We start from the raw sequence: 17,131 nt of genomic DNA on the forward strand, positions 1-17,131 counted from the left end.
TCCCACGTGCTGCCCACGGTGCCCAGGCCAGCCCGTCTTCCTGTCTCTCTGTCTGTCGCTGTTTCCCTCTCGCATGGCCCACAGCTCAGAGTTGGTGCCCTGGTCACTGTCGCTGATCGCTGCTTCTGCCCCATCGCCTCTGAATGCCACTGGGCCTGTCCCTTGGTGTCATCACGTTTTCTGTTGCTTGAGACCCCCTCTCCATGGTCACCGTGCCTGCCGGTCACTCGTGCACAGGCCATCGGCTACAACAGCCGTTCTGGGTACAGTTAGAGCTCATGGTGACCTTCCTTCTCCCCCCCCCCCCCCCCCCCCCCGCTTTCCCTCGGGGCAGTCCCAGGCCACAGGTTTCACTCATTCAACCGCTAGTTGCCGGGGGAGAGGCAGCTGGGAGCAGGCAGTAACCAAGACAAGCCCCTGGCCTCTGGAATCCATACCGACAGCCCACGTGGTCTCCAGAGTGTGTTCCAAGGGGTCCCGGGCTCCAAGCAAACCTGCTTTCGCCCCTCTCCCTCCTCCCTTCTCCTTCCTCCCCTCCCCCTCCTCCCCCTCCCCTTTCAGGTCCACCGTGGCCCTCTTTGAGAGGTGGGTGTTCCCCAGGGAACTCCGAGCTCCCCAGGGCCTGCGCCCTGCCCTCTGGGCTGGCTTCGTTGCACCTGCCACGCCAGGCCTCCGCTTCTGTAACTCTGTATCTCTGCTCCGGCTGCTTCCCCTGGTCACGCAGGGTCACGGGCCAAGGGTGTCCCTCCCGCTGATAAGACCCGGTGGAGCGGGGCGGGGCGGGGAGATGAGTTGAGCCAGGGCCACTCGGGATGAGAAAGTCAGAAAGGAGCGACTTCTGGGTCTGGTGAGCAAAGCAGCAGAACGAAGAAAAGTCGCAGCTAGCAGGATTTAGGTCAGATGCGGAAAGAACTTGCACGGATGGAGGAATGAGCAAACCTCACACAGAGGTTTCCGGAAGAGTGGTGCCGGGGAGCCTGGGGTAGTTGAGAGTCACCTGCCGAGACGTAACAGGATTGAGAGCCCGTTCTTCCCCAGGTACCTCCCGTTCCGCGCTTCTCTCCCCTGGAACCGCAGGGCACACACTCAAGGGGCTGTTGGCAGAGTCTGTGCTTCTGACGAGTTCGGGAGTTCGGTTCCGTTTGCAGGGTTAAGAGTGTCTGTGCCTGCTTTGCCCGGCCGGCTCCCGGCTCCCGGCTGCTAAGCCTGCGCTCGCCGCAGCCTGTCCGCGTCTTCAGAGCCCCGCGTGCCGAGTCTGTCCTGAGTTTGCAGAGCTTTTGTCTTGTCCGAGGAGCCTGTGTCTGCCCTGAGCCTATTTTCGGAGCCTTGTTTTCAGAACCTGGGTCTCCTTAGCGTGCCCCTATCTCCCTGTGCGCGAGCCTGGCTTCGTGATTGCAGAAGCGGCTCTGCGTGTGCAGCCTGCCCCGTTGCACAGAGCTTGTCCGGGGTCCTTGTCGGGGACACGCCTTTCTGCCTAAAGACACTTCCTGTTGGCAAAGCGTTGCCCGTGTACGACACCTGTCCCCGTCGGAAGAACCTGTCTCCTCTGAGTGTCTCTAGACACTGTCCGTCTTTGGGGTCTGTTTCTGTTTCAGAGCCTGGTTCTGTCTCCAGAACCTGAGCCCTTTTGGTCCCGTCTGTGTCGTTTTCCAAGGCCGCTGCCTGCATTTCCCTGGATAGAAACGGCCTCTGCTTGCAGGACCTATTTCTGATGAAGAGCTTATCACGGTCGGGGTCACTGTCCCCCTGGGAGCACCGTGACGTTCTGCAGAGCCGGTGCCCGCCTGCACCCTTCACTCCTAATCCCACGTGTCCCCGCTAGCAGAGCCTGTCTCCAGAGCCCGTCCCTTTCTAGAAAGCCTGTCCCTGTTTGCAGAACCCGGGATCTCTCAGAGCCCCGCCGTGTTGCGAGAGCTAGCCCGTGTCTGCGGCATCTGTGCTTGATCACAAAGCTCCTTTCCCTGCCGGCTGCTTTCAGCAAACCCCCGTCTCTGAAGGAACTTTCCCTGATACAGAGCCTGTCTGTTTGCAGAGCCTGTGTGGGCTTGGCCAACCTCTCCCTATCTGCAAGTCCTGTCTCTAGAGGCCTGTGTCTGGGTCTTTTTTCAGAGCCTGGATCTCATTGTCAAGTTCATGAATGTTTGCCCAGGCCCCTCCCATCTCCCTGGAGGCTGGCTTCCAGTCTGCATCCCCCCCTCCCTCGGCCCCACCCTCCCCCTCCCACCCCTGCAGAGCCTGGCCATGCCTAAAGGGCCTCGGACTCAAGCGCCTGCTTCTGCCTGGGAAGTGTTTCTCTGACCGAAGATGCTGTGCCTGTTTGCAGACCTTAACTCCCCACCTCCCTGTCCATGTCCGCAGAGTCTGTCCCTTACGTGGTCTGCCCCCCTGTCTTGAGGATTTGTCCCCAACCACAGGCTGCAAAGCTCCCCAGACCTGCAGACCCTGTGGCTGCTGGCAGAGTCCTTTTCGGCATCCACCGTCTTTGCTTGTTGGCAGCCTGAATGAATTTCCCCGGGACGGTCCCTGGCTGCAGACCTCATTGTCGTTGGGAGAACCTGTGCCTGTTGCATCCTGTTCTTCCTCCTGAGGAAGCTGTGGTCCGCGTTTGCAGAGCCTGTGCTTGTGTGCCCAGCCTTCTTCTGTCCGCATCGCCTCTCCCTCTCTGCGGGTGCCTGGTCCCTTTGCCTTGCCTGTTCCTAACGGTCCGCAGAGCCTCTTGCCTGGTTGCAGCCCCGTCCCTGTGTGCGGAGCATGTCTGAGTCCGTAAGATTCAGTCTCGTTTCAAGAGCCTGTCCCTGTTTGCAGAGCCTGTCCCTGCCTCAGACTCTATTCTCACTAGCAGAGCCGTGACCTCTCTGCATAACCTATCACTGTCCACTGCAGATCCGCTGTCTGGCTGTCTGGCTGTCTGCATAGCCTGTTTCTAACTCCCGACTGTTTGCAGAGGATGTCCCTATGTCCAAAGCCTATCCCTGCCCACAGCGCTCAGTCCTGTTTCAAGAGCACAACCACGGATGACAAACCACGTCCCTGTTTGCCAAGCCTCTGTGTGGCCGTCTGCGGTCACTGTCCTGGCTCGCGGGCGTTTGTGCGTTTATAGAGCCCTCCTAAGGACCGGCAGGTGAAGGGCTATGAGGAAGGTGCTTCGGAGAGCTGCAGGCAGGGCGAGTCCTTGCTTGGAGGCCAGGGTCTGAGAACTCTGGCTCTGGTTTCCTTCCTCGCTCCCGTCTGGCCTAGGATGGACATCGGGAGCCTCCCAGACATCGAGAGCCACAGGGACCTCCAAATCTGGATCCTTAAGGTGAGGGGCATGGCCGGCCAGCAGTGTTGTGCCACAGAATGGGTGTGATCTCCGGAACTCGGCTTCTCTGGGCCTCAACTCAGAGTCCCGCCCACCCCAGAGGGCCATGGGTGTGTGTGTGTGTGTGTGTGTGTGTGTGTGTGTGTGTGTGTGTGTGTATGTAGGTGGGGGGGGCCTCCTGAGTTGTCACTAGGCACCTTCCTCTCCCAGGACCTGAAGTTGGTGCCCGTGCCCGAGGGGGCTTATGGGAACTTCTTCGAGGAACACTGCTACGTCGTCCTCCACGTGAGCACTGGGGAACTGGGGAGTCTGTCGGAGGGGGTGGCATGGCCCAGGTGAGGAGTCTGTTGGTGCAGAGTAAGCTCCGCCCCGGGAAGAGGCCTGCTAGAGTCCGTCCCACAAGGGGCTGCGGCCTCGGAGGCCTCTTCGCCCTCTCCTCCCCATTCCCGGTCCCCCGCCCGTGCTCCCCAAGGCCCTGGGCACATCTCGGACCTTGACCTCAGTGTTCACTCATGCCTTAGCCCTCAGCCCCTCCCCCACCCTGGAACCTCAGCTCCTTCCCCACCCACAAACTCCTGGGCCCTAGGTCCCCCAGAGCCTGAGGGCCACACGGGGGACGCCCAAGGACCTGCACTACTGGATCGGAAAGAAGGCAGACAAAGAGGCGCAGGGCGCGGCGGGCACCTTTGTGCAGCACCTACGGGAGACCCTGGATGGCGCCACGGTGCAGCACCGGGAGGTGCAGGGCCACGAATCCGACTGTTTCTGCAGTTACTTCCGCCCAGGGGTCATGTGAGTTCAGCCAACACCCATTATTGCGTACAAGTTTTGGTGTGGACGCGTGTTTCTCAGTTCTCTTCGGTACACACCCCGGAGTGGACACCCATGTTCTGAGTTTGCTTTTGTGTTACTGTGCCCAGTACAAACATGCCTTTTGCTGTAAATATGTATTGAATTAATAGTTGCAATACATTAGGTTGAACCATAGGAAATGGCCAATGTTCGATCATTTCTGTTTTATACAGTTGAATCTAATACATGCATATACTGTATATATAAACACACACACACATGTGTACATGCACATGCAGGAAACATGCCACTTCTAAATATGTTCACCTACAGATGGGCATACCCACACACACTCATCAATACCTAAGTAAAATGTGGTAATTCATATATCATGTGTTATATAATTCCATTTATATGAAATGTTCACCTACATACATATATGTTGTTGCCCGAATTCCACACACTCACATCTATACTCACATGGATGAACAGATCACATTATGCCCCCACAGGTATACATGTATATATGCATGCATGTGTCCACATGTTAACACATGGATAAACACATACACACTGTTGCACCACATGTAGCCACGTGCTTGCACACGTGGTCATATCTACTTGCACACATGTATTACGCACATGTGTGTCCCCACTTGTGTGCATGCATGTGCTCATGCCTGCACTCACTCCTGCACATGGCAGTGTATGTTCTTACAGGGACCCCATTCCCTCCTCAGCTACAGGAAGGGAGGCCTAGCCTCTGCCCTCAAGCATGTGGAGACCAACATGTACAACATCCAGCGCCTGCTGCTCATCAAAGGGAGAAAGCACGTGTCAGCCACTGAGGTGAGGACACCAGAGATGCCACTGGACTTCTGGGTCAGCTCGGACTTCGCGTACTGAAGCGCAGGGACGTGCAGAGGGTGCCGGGGGAGGGGGGAGGGGGACCATGGGCTGGCATCATTCCCAGATGAGCTATCTTTTCTCTAAATTTATTTTTCAGTCGCAGCTGACGCACATATTGTATTAGTTTCAGGTGTACAACATAGTGATCAGACGTGTATATAACTTACAAAGTGCTAAGGCCTATCTTGAATGAGGAGAGAAGGCAGAGCCAGGTTTTAGGCCCCACCCCTGCCATGGCCCCTGTGACGCTCTGTTTCCCCATCATCTCGTGGCCATAGTAAGAAGCTGGGGTGGGAAGAGGGGCGAGGCAGACAAGAGGGTGCACCTGGAAGGTCCTTCTAAGCAGTACCAGGGGGAGAAGCGTGGTTTGGGGTGGGGGTGCACAGCCCCACATTCGCATACACGTTGTCACTGTCACCCGTAGGCACGCACACTGTCTCCCACTGTTAGCCCTGGGGCCACTCTAGTGCGTTGAGTGCCCTTACGTCCATCTGTCTGAAAATTAGTGGGAAATACTGATCTTGGTAGAACAAGACCTTTTACTGCCATCCGACAGGAATCTGGTGCAATGAACATTCAGGTGTTGGATGTCTATGATGTGCATGGACCTGAGCTGTACACGTTAATGTCTACACGGCATGTGGCAGCCCTGTGACTCAAAGACAATCCCACACAGGCTCACACACTGTCCCCCACAGACTCAGGGGCCCACATCCCTGCTCCTTCAGGGACACCATGCAGCCCCAGTCTTTGCCCATTATCCGAATAACGGTTTACTCTCTGGATGCTAACTATGCTTATCCATAGATAACACACTGTTCCCCACACAGACACCATCACCCATGAGCCCACACACTTGTTCGTATTTTGTGTTCCCCGCATATATACAGGTACATGTACACACATGGGTAAACATGCACACCCAAATGGTATACATGTGTGCATATACAGCTACAGACATGCATTGCGTGCAAGTGTCATGGTCATGTCCGCCCTGTGAAATGCAGCATTCCCTGCAGCCACCCGTGCCTAGGGATGCACACAGCCACGGAGTGGCCCTCAGGGTGCCATATGGTTGCACAGATGTACGCCTGCACACCACAGTGGTCGTGTCATGGTCATACGCGCATACAGTTGCACACAGCTTCATGTACACAAGTGACATACCCGAGCTAGGTAGGGCCGGGCTGGGGAACCCCTCCACTCGGGTGCTGGAGGCCCGACGCCCCGCCTCCCGCCCTGCCCTCCTGGCTCTGGCAGGTGGAGCTCTCCTGGGAAAGCTTTAATAAGGACGACATCTTCCTGCTGGACCTGGGCAAGGTGATGATCCAGTGGAACGGGCCCAAGAGCAGCGTTTCCGAGAAGGCACGGGTCAGTGTCTGCCCCCGGAACGAAGGGGTGCAGGAGGTGGGGAGAGGGGTGGTCCTCCAGGGGTCCGTTCTCCGGCCTGGCTCTCAGCTCCAACCAGAAAAGCAACTACTAGATGTGGACGGGGTCCAGACCCTGCCCTGGTGGTCCCTCTGGGTGACAGGAAGGCCCCAGGAGGCTGTCTGAGGGGTAAGGGGCATGCTGGGGAAGCCCTGACCACCAGGTCCTCTCCCTCAGGCCATGGCCCTGACCTGCAGTCTTCAGGACAGGGAGCGTGCTGGGCGTGCACAGATTGGTGTGGTGGACGATGAGTTCAAAGCCACTGGCCTCATGGAGATCATGGAAGCTGTGCTGGGCCGCAGATTGGGCAGCCTGTACACCGCCATTCCCAGCAGAAGTATCAACCAGCTGCAGAAGGCCCGCGTCCACCTCTACCAGTGAGCAGACCTTGGGAGTGGGCAGGGCGGGTAGAAGAGGCCAGGCCTGCATGCCCACCGTTACAGCAAGAGCACAGGGTCCCAGAAAGCCCTTCAGAAAGGGCTCATGGGCTTCTGGGGCAGGCCATGTGGGACCTTGGGCCAAACCTATACTCTTGCACAGCTGCCTTAGAGAAACCCATTGTACAGACAGGGTGACTGAGGCCCTGAAAAAGCCAGGTGGTTGCCTAAGGCTCCACAGCTAGGCTGCAGTGAAATGAAGACTTCACCTCAATGCCCCAGCCTCCATGCATCTGCCTGGGGGGTCAAGGGACGGGGGAGGGGGGCTGAATATAGCTGGTGAGGAGCCAGGCTGAGCTGGAGGCTGAGCTGACCACATCTGGATCCCTGCCCCCCAGTGTCTACCAGAAGGATAAGGACCTGGTGATCCAGGAGTTGGCGACCCGCCTACTGACCCAAGACCTACTGCATGAGGAGGTGAGGCCGGCCTAGCCCCAGGCACCCTCTCTGTCCCCCACCTACCCCACCGTCCCCTCTGCCCAGCCTGGACCACCTACTGACCAGCCCCACTCTTGCTCCCAGGAGTGCTACATCCTGGACCATGGGGGCTGTAAGATCTACGTGTGGCAGGGGCGCAGGTCCAGCCACCAGGAGAAGACCATCTCCTTCAGCCAGGCTCTGGTGAGGCTGTGGGGGCCTGTCTCCGAGGGCCAGAGCGCCGCCCTGGTGCTGGGGGGGAGGCAGCCCTTCCCTGCAGTCTGAGCCAGGAGACATCCGTGTCCTGTCTGATGGAGGACATGGCCCTGCATGGAGCTAAGCCTGGAGACACACCTCCCTGTCCGAGGGAGGAGAGGCAGCTCTGCCCAGTGGTCTGAGGGGGGCACAGGGCCCTCTCTAGGGAACTGGAGGCATGTGGTCTGCCCTGGGAGCCCCGATGTGGGAGGGGTGGGGGGGCCAGTTAGCACCCAAGAAACCATGTGTCAAAGGACTATGTGGCCTTGCCTTGAAGTCTGATGAGCCCAGGGCACTGGGCGCCACCCCCCCCAACTCCTTTTCGAGGAGGGAAGACAGGCTCATGGCGGGGCCTTCCTGAGACCGGGACTAAGGGACCCTGCGTGTCCTCAGAGACCTCGGAGAAGTCGCTAGCGGCAGAGCCAGCTCCGAAAAGCGGGTCGTGAGCTCGGTTAATGACTGCTGCTCAGGGCTCGGCCGGCCCTGCAGCCTGAGCGGCAGGTCCCCACGGGTGGAGCGCGGGGAGCAGGGGGCCCTCGGACATGGATGTCTCCTGGCTCCCGCCCCAGGGCTTCATCCAGGCCAAGGGCTACCCCACCTACACCAACGTGGAGGTGCTGAACCAGGGCGCCGAGTCCGCTGCCTTCAAGCAGCTCTTCCGGACCTGGTCTGAGGAGCCGCACAAGAACAAGAACCTGGGACTGCTCCGTGAGTGGGCGGGGCGGAGCTGCGGGGGCGGGGCTGTGGGCGTGGTCTGGGCGGGGCTTAAGAGCTTCACCCAGAGCCTTGGCAGGATGGGTGAGGGGCGTGGCCTGTGGGCGTGGCCTGTGGGCGGGATGGGCGGTGGGGCGGGGCCTGGGGCGGTGCTGTAGGGCGGCACCCAGAGCCTGGGCTGGATGGGTGAGGGGGCGTGGCCGGAGGAGGCTCTTGAACGATGGGGGCGGGTCAGGTGGAGGCCGCTGAGGGGGCTTGTGGGGCCTGGACAGCGCAAGAGGCGCCTGTAACCTGTGCCCCACCCTCAGGTAAATTGAATCAGGTAAAGCTGGACGTGGTCAAACTGCACAGCCAACCTGAGCTAGCCGCCCAACTCAGGATGGTGGACGATGGCTCTGGGAAGGTGGAGGTGAGGGGCCCTGGCTTGGGGGGCTGCGAGGACAGGGGAAATGGGCACACAGCAGGGGGTAGGCTTTGTCTTCAGGTGAACGGTATGGCTGCTTAAAGCGACCCCACTACTCTCAAATACACATCTACGCACAAAAAGGGACACTCAGGGGCGTGGGTACATATGCATACACCCTCCCGACAGCACATTCATATCATGCCTAACCCATCCTACACAGACATGGCCACTCGCTCACATAACGCTCACAGTAACCCTCGGACACTTACTTGTGCCCTTTTGTCATATGCATGAGAGCCATACCTATGATAATACAGACACACATACACCTTGTAATTGCACTTAATCACAACCCAGCACACAACGGCAAGAATCAATTGCACAAATTCTACATCACACATGATGGGTCACATACAACCCCGAACCCACAGGGACACACCAACACAGGGACACAGTCCCATGATCAGTCATAGCCCCACACCCCCAACACACAGTCACATACCTGGCAGGCAAGAGGCAGGATTCTGGATGCTCTGGTCGGAGGAACCTCCCCCAGTGGCAGCTGTCAGCTCTGTGTGGGCACAGGATGCCCAGGCACTGTTTCCTGCCATGTCCAGGTGGGCGCTGTTAGCCCCCCCTTCAGGTGGGAAAAGGGAAGCTCACATAGGCTGACTGGGATTTGGCCAGGTTTGCCTGGTTCCAGAGCCCTGCCCACTACCCACAGGAACAAGAAATCACGCTGTTGAGTGTGAGGAAGAGTATTCATTGCAGTCTTTGCACAGGCTTTGTGTTGTCAAGTGACCCTTGAAATAGGGAATTTCTCCCAGAGCCCTAAGGCCTTGCTCCTGCCCAGCTCCCGCTGCCCTGGCCTGAGCTGCGATCAGTTCTGCCAGGACCTGTCCACCCCTCACCCGTGCTGTGGCTGATGGGGTCAGGCTGGGGGTGCTGTGGGGCAGGGGGCAGGTCAGCCTTGGCAGCCCCTGGAGTCCTCACCATTTGTTTGTCCCAGGCACCACATGCCGACTCAGAGTCCTGGCTGAGAACAGCCCAGCACAAGTGTGTGTGTGTGTGTGGGGGGGTCCCAGGGCCCCCCGGGGGAAAGGGTCAGCTGCAGATCCTTGCACAAGCCCAGCACAGAGCATGGGGTGGGTGCAGAGTTGGGGGTCGAGCCCCTTGCCTGCACAGACGAGGCTGAGAGCTTCCTGGCTAGGCACCGGGTGAGCTGGGGTGGAGGAGCCACCTGTGCCCCTTGGTCCCTGTTCCCCAGGTGTGGTGCATCCAGGACTTAGGCAGGCAGCCCGTGGACCCCAAGCTCCATGGACAGCTTTGTGCAGGCAACTGCTACCTTGTCCTCTACACATACCAGAGGATGGGTCACATCCAGTACATCCTGTACCTGTGGCAGGTGCGCAGGCCCCAGGGGGTGGCAGGCACCTCCCAGACCCAGAGCTGAAGATCTGAGAATGGGTTTGTAAGAGTTGCTCCAGGCCCTCTCCCCCCGGCCCCTGCCCCTGTCTGCAGAGCCACCAGGCCACCAAACAGGAGAAAGCGGCTCTGAAGAGCAACGCCGAGGAGCTGGACCTCATGTACCATGGAGCCCTGGTGCAAGCGCATGTGACTATGGGCAGCGAGCCCCCCCACTTCTTTGCCATCTTCCAGGGCCAGATGGTGGTCTTCCAGGTAGGACCCACCTTTGCTGCTGTGGCCGCAGCCTCATGGCTTCTCCCTGGGCCGGTGACCGTTATATATATACACTAGAGGCTCAGTGCACGAATTCGTGCACGGGTGAAGTCCCTCCACCTGGCCAGCGATCGGGGCCAATCAGGGCCATCTCACCAGTCCTGATCGGGGCCAATTGGGGCCGGTGGCTGGTGACTGGGGAGGACCCAGGGGAGGGACTTCAGGAGGGCTCTAGGGTGTGTCTGGCCCCATCTTGCCCAATCCCAGTCAGCCGGACCCCAGCAGCAAGATAACCTACCAGTCAGAGCATCTGTCCCCTGGTGGCCAGAGCATCTGTCCCCATAGTGACCAGTTGGTCAACAGGTTGGTCAACCGCTCGGTCAGACACTTAGCATATCAGGCTTTTATATATATAGATGCTATCACCTCTCCGGCCAGGGCCCAGTTGACACCTGCCCCCACTCTGGTTTCTTGGTGCTTGTCCAAGGCCCAGGAGTTCCAAGGGTGATCCCTGCCTAACTCCCCGCCCGCCATCCTCGGTCCTCAGAGCCAGCCACAAAGCAGGAGCACAGAGGAGGAAGTTTAATGGAAAGCCAGGACCTTGCCTGGGGTCACACGGGGGTGGGGGGGGGAAGCTGGTGCCCACTTTCTGCCTTCCAGCTGGGGGGACGATGTTATGCCCTGACTCCTTGGAGATGGGGCGAGGGATCCAGTTAGAAAGGCCTGGCTCTACCCTAGAGACAATGGACTCCTCACACTCCACACCCAGAGGGTCCAGAAAAACAGTGGTAGCTTGATCCCTGGGCCTCGAGGCAGTTTGTCCCCCGCTGGGGCGGGGGGGGGGGGGGGAAGCAGCCCCTGGGAGCCCTTGCCCAGCTGATGCCTAGCCCTCCTGCAGGGGAGCCCCAGGCACAGTGGGAAGGGGCGGCCAGCATCCGCCACGAGGCTGTTCCACGTGCAAGGCACCGACAGCTACAACACCAGGACCATGGAGGTGCCGGCCCGGGCCTCCGCCCTCAACTCCAGCGACATCTTCTTGCTGGACACCGCCAGCATCTGCTACCTCTGGTTTGGGAAGGTACCACCAACCCTGACCACTCCGGCCCCGGGCAGTGGTGCCGGGCAGGGATGGGGCCACTCCACAGGGGATGCAGACTTCTGTCCAACCTTAGATGGGCCTGGAGGGGGTCGGGGAGCATGAGTCCCCTCTGGAACCTGGGGGAAGTTATAAAGTGACAGGGGGGCCTGGGGCTGCACAGGTCAGAGCTAGGCTAGGCCCAGGCTGCCTCCCCTCCCTCCCGCCTGGAGTAGGGAGCCTACCCCTTCTCACGTCTCCTGGGAAAAGGAGGAGGCCTTTGCCAGAATTTTCCCTGATCTTCAGCCTCCTAAACCATAAATGATCCCCAAGCCTGGGAGTCCCCAGCCCGTGCTCTGGACCCAGAGAAGGTCCCCGTCCCTGTGATCCTGATCAGCTGGGGAGACAGAGGCCAGGAGGGGGCAGGAAGGGCGATCCCTTGTTCACGCCTGCCCCCCCTCCCCATCAGCCTAGGCGTCCTGTGACTCGCACCCCTGTGAGTGGGCGGCTGTGGGGCTGGCGGTGAAGACCCCTCCCCTGCAGGGCCTGACCCAACTATTTGCCTGCCAGGGCTGCAGCGGGGACCAGCGTGAGATGGCGCGGAAGGTAGTCACTGTCATCTCTGAGAACGACGAGGACAAGGAAACGGTGCTGGAGGGTCAGGAGCCTCCCCACTTCTGGGAGGCCCTGGGAGGCCGGGCCCCCTACCCCAGCAACAAGAGGTGACAGGGTGGGGAGGAGGTGGTTCTTACGCAAAGGATGAATCTGAGGCCCAAAGAGGGTGGACTAATTAAGGGTCACACATGGAGCTGGAGGAGCCAGACTAGAACTGAGGACTCTTGGCTCCCCACCCCAGGGGGTCCCAAGAACACAGCCCCTTCCAGCTTCTCTCCCCAGCCCTGGGTAACTTGCATCAGGAAGATGCAGGGCGAGCAGGGCAGTGGTGCCCTCTGCTGGTTGAATGTGCTCCCTGCATGGTCCCAGTCCTGGACCACTGGCAGAAGCCATTCCCCAAGCCCACAGTCCCCAGGAGGGTGGGGCTGTGTGTGTGTGTGTGTGTGTGTGTGTGTGTGTGTGTGGTGTGCAAGGACAGTGTACATGCGTGGTGTTTAAGTGCACAAGGGTGTGTATCAGGGAGGAGGGAGCTGAATCCTGGGCCCTTTGTATTGTCTGCAGGACCCGGTTTATGCACCTCACTCCCCCAAGTCTCCTGAGCTCCTAAGTAGCACTGTCGCCCTCTCTCAGCCTAACTTCCCTCCTCCCGCCTTGGGCCTGAGGCTGATCCCCAAGGGGTGGGACCAGGGGCTCCTCTCTGCCAAGGACAGCAGGGCTCCGGCTCAGGCCACCCCACGAAGCCAGCGTCCCTTTCTGGTGCCCACTCCTGGGAAACCTGGTGGCACAGCTCGTGCCACAGCTGGCTGGAGCTAGACAAATCACCCAATCTGCTTTCCCCACTGACAGACTGGGACACCAGGCCCAGAGAGGAGCAGGGCGGGTGGACTCAGAGGAGGGCCAGCCCCTGGGGTAGGCGCCCCTGTGCTGCAGGCTAGCTCGGCCCAGGCCGTACCCCTCACGGCCTGTGCCCACACTGGCCAGCCTCCCCGAGGACGTCTCCGGCTTCCAGCCACGGCTGTTTGAGTGCTCCAGCCATCATGACCACCTGGTCCTCATGGAAGTGGTGTTCTTCAGCCAAGAGGACCTGGACAAGTATGATGTCATGTTACTGGACGCCTGGCAAGAGGTGAGACGGCCGCCCCTGCCCTACTGGGGTGTGTCTGTATCTGTGTGACCGGGTGCGAGCGTGTCTTGGTGTGTTCCTCACCCTATGAATACATGTAAGGCTGCAGGTGAGTCTGTGCAACTGTGACTCCGAGTGTGCACAGACTGTGTGACCAAGAGTGTGAGACCCTGGATGACTATCACAGTCAGCCTTTGGGAGACTATGACTGTGGTCGGGAACGTGTGTGCGATTGTGACTGGCTTTGTAGTTCTGTGTAGCTCCCTCTGCCTTCAAATGGTGTCTGACTCCAGGTGACTGATGTGTGTCCATGTCAAGTGAGCAACTGTCAATTGAATGACTGACCATGTGTGAATGTGAGATGCGTTTGCCTTTGTGTGGAATGGCTATGTGGTCAAGTTACTGCCTGTAACTGGCCAGACCAGCCACAACTGAGACTGTATGTGTATGAGGCCGACTGGCTGTGGGTGTGACTGAGTGACTGTATTTTTTTTTTTTAGCATTTTTTTTTATTGTTTAAAATATTACAAATAGTAGTACATATGTCTCCTTTTTTTCCCCATTGACCTTCCCCAGGCCTCCCCTACCCCCCAGTACATGCCCTCACCCCAACCCCCCCCCCCAGTGTCTTGTGTCCATTTGTTATGCTTATATGCATGCATACAAATCCTTCAGTTGATCTCTTACCACCCACCCTCCCACCCCACCCCCGCAACACTCCTCAGCCTTCCTGCTGTAATTTGACAGTCTGTTCGATGCTTCTCTGCCTCTGTATCTATCTTTTTGTTCATCAGGTTATAATGTTGTTTATTATCCATAAATGAGTGAGATCGTGTGGTATTTTTCTTTCACTGACTGGCTTATTTCGCTTAGCATAATGCTCTCCAGTTCCATCCATGCTGCTGCAAATGGTAAGAATTCCTTCTTTTTTACCGCAGCGTAGTATTCCATTGTGTAGATGTACCATAGTTTTCTAATCCACTCATCTGCTGATGGGCACTTAGGCTGTTTCCAAATCTTAGCTATGGTGAATTGTGCTGCTATGAACATAGGGGGTGCATATATCCTTTCTGATTGGTGTTTCTGGTTTCTTGGGATATATTCCTAGAAGTGGGATCACTGGGTCAAATGGCAGTTCCATTTTTAATTTTTTGAGGAAACGCCATACTGTTCTCCACAGTGGCTGCACCAGTCTGCATTGCCACCAGCAGTGAAGGAGGGTTCCTTTTTCTCCGCATCCTCGCCAGCACTTGTCATTTGTTGATTTGTTGATGGTAGCCATTCTGACAGGTGTGAGGTGGTACCGCATTGTTGTTCTGAGGGACTGCATTTGCGTGGCCGGATAACTTCTGTGTGGCTAGATGCAATCGCGTTTGGGGCTCCCTGTGTTTTTCAGGCTGCATGTGTGCGACTGTGTAATCGAGTGCGGTTGTTTTTGTGCACAACGGCGTGTGACTGTGGGTGACAGTGTGTGGCCGTGATTTGCCGTCTGACTGTGGCCGTGGATAACTGTGTCTGTGTAGCTGTGATGCTGTGTGTGTGTCCGTCACTGTCTGTGACAGTCTATGAATGTGATGAGGCGTGTAGACCTCCATGTCACTCCGGGCAACGCCAAAGCCCCCGCTACAGCCCTGCATGGCCTGGCAACCCCACTTCCCCCGGGCCTGCCCCACTTCGGCCGCGATGGCCTCTGTGCCGCTCCTCCAAGAGGCCGGGGGGGGGGGGGCGGGGGGCTCAGGTCCTTTGCACTGGTCCTTTCTTCCGGTCACACTTTCTCCCCAGACATACACACGACTTGCCCCCTCGCCCTGGGATCTTGATTCAAATGTCATCTTCTCAGTAGGGCTCCCCTGACTGTAATTTAAAATTACATTATTTCCACCATCACCACGCTTATATTCTTTCCCTGCCTTATTTTCCTCCATCTGATATATTACACAGTTTTCTGTCTCCCCCAGTAAAAGGAAAGCTCTGGCAAGGGCAAGGATTTTTTGTCTTTTTTTTTTTTTCTCTCACTATTGAATCCCCTGGCCCCCCATAGGTACGCAGTAAATATGTGTGGATTGAATGCATGTATACACATATGCTTGTGACCTTCTGGAGTGTTTATGGGTGTGTGGACATGGCAGCCAGCCTGCTGTGTGTCTGGTATGTGTTTTGGGGGCTCTGAGACCAGCCGATGGACAGGGGTGGGAAGGATGCGGCCAGCTCTGGCAGCCCCTCCCCCACCCCCCACCCCCACCCCCCACTCTGTGGCCCAGATCTTCCTGTGGCTCGGGGAAGCTGCAGCCAGGCAGAAGGAGGAGGCGGTGGCCTGGGGCCAGGAGTACCTGAAGACCCATCCGGCAGGGCGGAGCCAGGCCACGCCCATCGTGCTGGTCAAGCAGGGCCATGAGCCCCCCACTTTCACTGGATGGTTCCTCACGTGGGACCCCTACAAGTGGACCGAGAGCGAGGTCTGAACCCCCAGCCCCACCCTAATCCAGGGGAGGGGGGCTTGCCCTGTGCAGACTGAGAGGAGGCATTGCCCTGCCTGTGGGGTGGGAAGGCCGGGTCTTGTCCTCAGGCCCTTCCCTCTCATCCCCTCTCTGACTCTTGCCCCCAGAACAACCAGTCCCACAGGGAGCTGGTGGAGGGCAGCCTGGAAGTAGTGTCTGCTGTCGCCGAGATAACAGCCGTGAGTCCCGGGGCCTCCCAGGCCTCCCCGGGGGGCTGCGCTCGGTTGGCGTGGTCCTGATGGGCAGAACGGGAAAGGGGGGAGCCAGGCCCTGGAAGGTGGCAGGGGTTGCAGCTGGGGGCAAGAGGGCCAGGGGGCTCAGTGTGGCCTCCCCGTGGGAGCCGACCCCCCACCTCCCCCAGCCTGAGTCCCCTCTCCGGACAGGAGGTCAACAACTTCCGGCTGTCACGATGGCCAAGCAACAGCAGGACAGGCTCCGTGGCCCCGCAGGCCCCCAGGGGCCCCCAGGACAGGTCAGAAAAAGAGCTGGAGCTGGGCCCCAAGGCGGGCGGCAGCGGCACCAGCACCGGGACCAGCACCAAGACCAGCACCAAGACCAGCACCAGCACCAACAGCTACCAAAGCAGCCCCAGACCCGTGGCCAACGGGTGCCTGTCCCGCAAGCAGTTGATGCACCAGGCCGCCAAGGACCTGCCGGAGGGCGTGGACCCGGCCCAAAAGGAGGTAGGTGCCGAGACCCCGCCACTCGCTGCCCCCGCCCTGGTACACCTAAAACTAAGCTGGAGGCGCCTAGGGCCGTGGTCGGCAAACTGCAGCTCGCGAGCCACATGCGGCTCTTTGGCCCCTGGAGTGTGGCTCTTCCACAAAATACCGCGGCCTGGGCGAGTCTATTTTGAAGAAGTGACGTTAGAAGAAGTTTAAGTTTTAAAAAGTTGGCTCTCAAAAGAAATTTCCATCGTTGTCCTGTTGATATTTGGCTCTGCTGACTGATGAGTTTGCCGACCACTGGCCTAGGGTGACGACACCCCGAGGGTGGGCAGTGGGCGGGCTGTCCAGGGAGTTGTGTGTTCCAGAGACAGCGGCGGGCAGAGGGAGATGGGAGAGGGGAGCCCTGAGCCCTGGGGTGACACCTCTGGGCAGGACGGAATTCTGGGCTCAGGGGCCCCCCTTCCCTGGCCCACAGTTCTACCTCTCAGACTCTGAGTTCAAAGACGTCTTTGGCAAGTCCAAGGAGGAGTTCTACAGCATGGCCAAGTGGAAGCAGCAGCAGGAGAAAAAGCAGCTCGGCTTCTTCTGAGCCCAGGCCCTGCCCCGCCAGGGCCCTCCCGTGGCTGAGCCCCCGCGGTAGCTCCCCAAGCGGACCTGAGCCCCCCAACCCATCAATAAAAGCTCGTGGCCCTCACAGGGGTGGTGCGTGCGCTTTCACGTCGGGGTCACTCCGCGGGTCCGCCTCTGGGGAAAGGGCCTGTGGGGCTGGAGGGGGTGGTCGCTCTGTACCCGCCTCCACGGAGGGGTTCGTTT

General features: G+C 58.7%; 1 protein-coding gene across 1 annotated transcript; it reads left to right on the forward strand.

Moving 5' to 3' along the window:
* Nucleotides 1–940: 940 nt before the first annotated feature.
* Nucleotides 941–17,012, forward strand: VILL (villin like). Its single transcript, XM_008154934.3, has 20 exons — nucleotides 941–1,038; nucleotides 3,238–3,301; nucleotides 3,512–3,586; nucleotides 3,888–4,093; nucleotides 4,834–4,942; nucleotides 6,263–6,373; nucleotides 6,608–6,807; nucleotides 7,206–7,284; nucleotides 7,390–7,488; nucleotides 8,109–8,247; nucleotides 8,562–8,662; nucleotides 9,927–10,064; nucleotides 10,181–10,339; nucleotides 11,238–11,417; nucleotides 11,985–12,136; nucleotides 13,011–13,155; nucleotides 15,414–15,608; nucleotides 15,758–15,829; nucleotides 16,034–16,333; nucleotides 16,794–17,012. The coding sequence occupies exons 2-20, from the start codon at nucleotides 3,239–3,241 to the stop codon at nucleotides 16,905–16,907; spliced, it is 2,637 nt and encodes an 878-aa protein (XP_008153156.2). The 5' UTR covers nucleotides 941–1,038; nucleotide 3,238; the 3' UTR covers nucleotides 16,908–17,012.
* The last annotated feature ends 119 nt before the right edge of the window (nucleotides 17,013–17,131 follow it).

Source organism: Eptesicus fuscus, chromosome 18 (assembly GCF_027574615.1).
Source record: "Eptesicus fuscus isolate TK198812 chromosome 18, DD_ASM_mEF_20220401, whole genome shotgun sequence".
Taxonomy (NCBI): Eukaryota; Metazoa; Chordata; class Mammalia; order Chiroptera; family Vespertilionidae; genus Eptesicus; species Eptesicus fuscus.

Coding starts and splice junctions, on each gene's coding strand:
- VILL (XM_008154934.3), top strand. CDS start 3,239: ATGGACATCGGGAGCCTCCCAGACATCGAGAGCCACAGGGACCTCCAA. Junction 8,663..9,926: donor ATGGCTCTGGGAAGGTGGAG/GTGAGGGGCCCT, acceptor CCTGTTCCCCAG/GTGTGGTGCATCCAGGACTT. Junction 13,156..15,413: donor TACTGGACGCCTGGCAAGAG/GTGAGACGGCCG, acceptor TCTGTGGCCCAG/ATCTTCCTGTGGCTCGGGGA.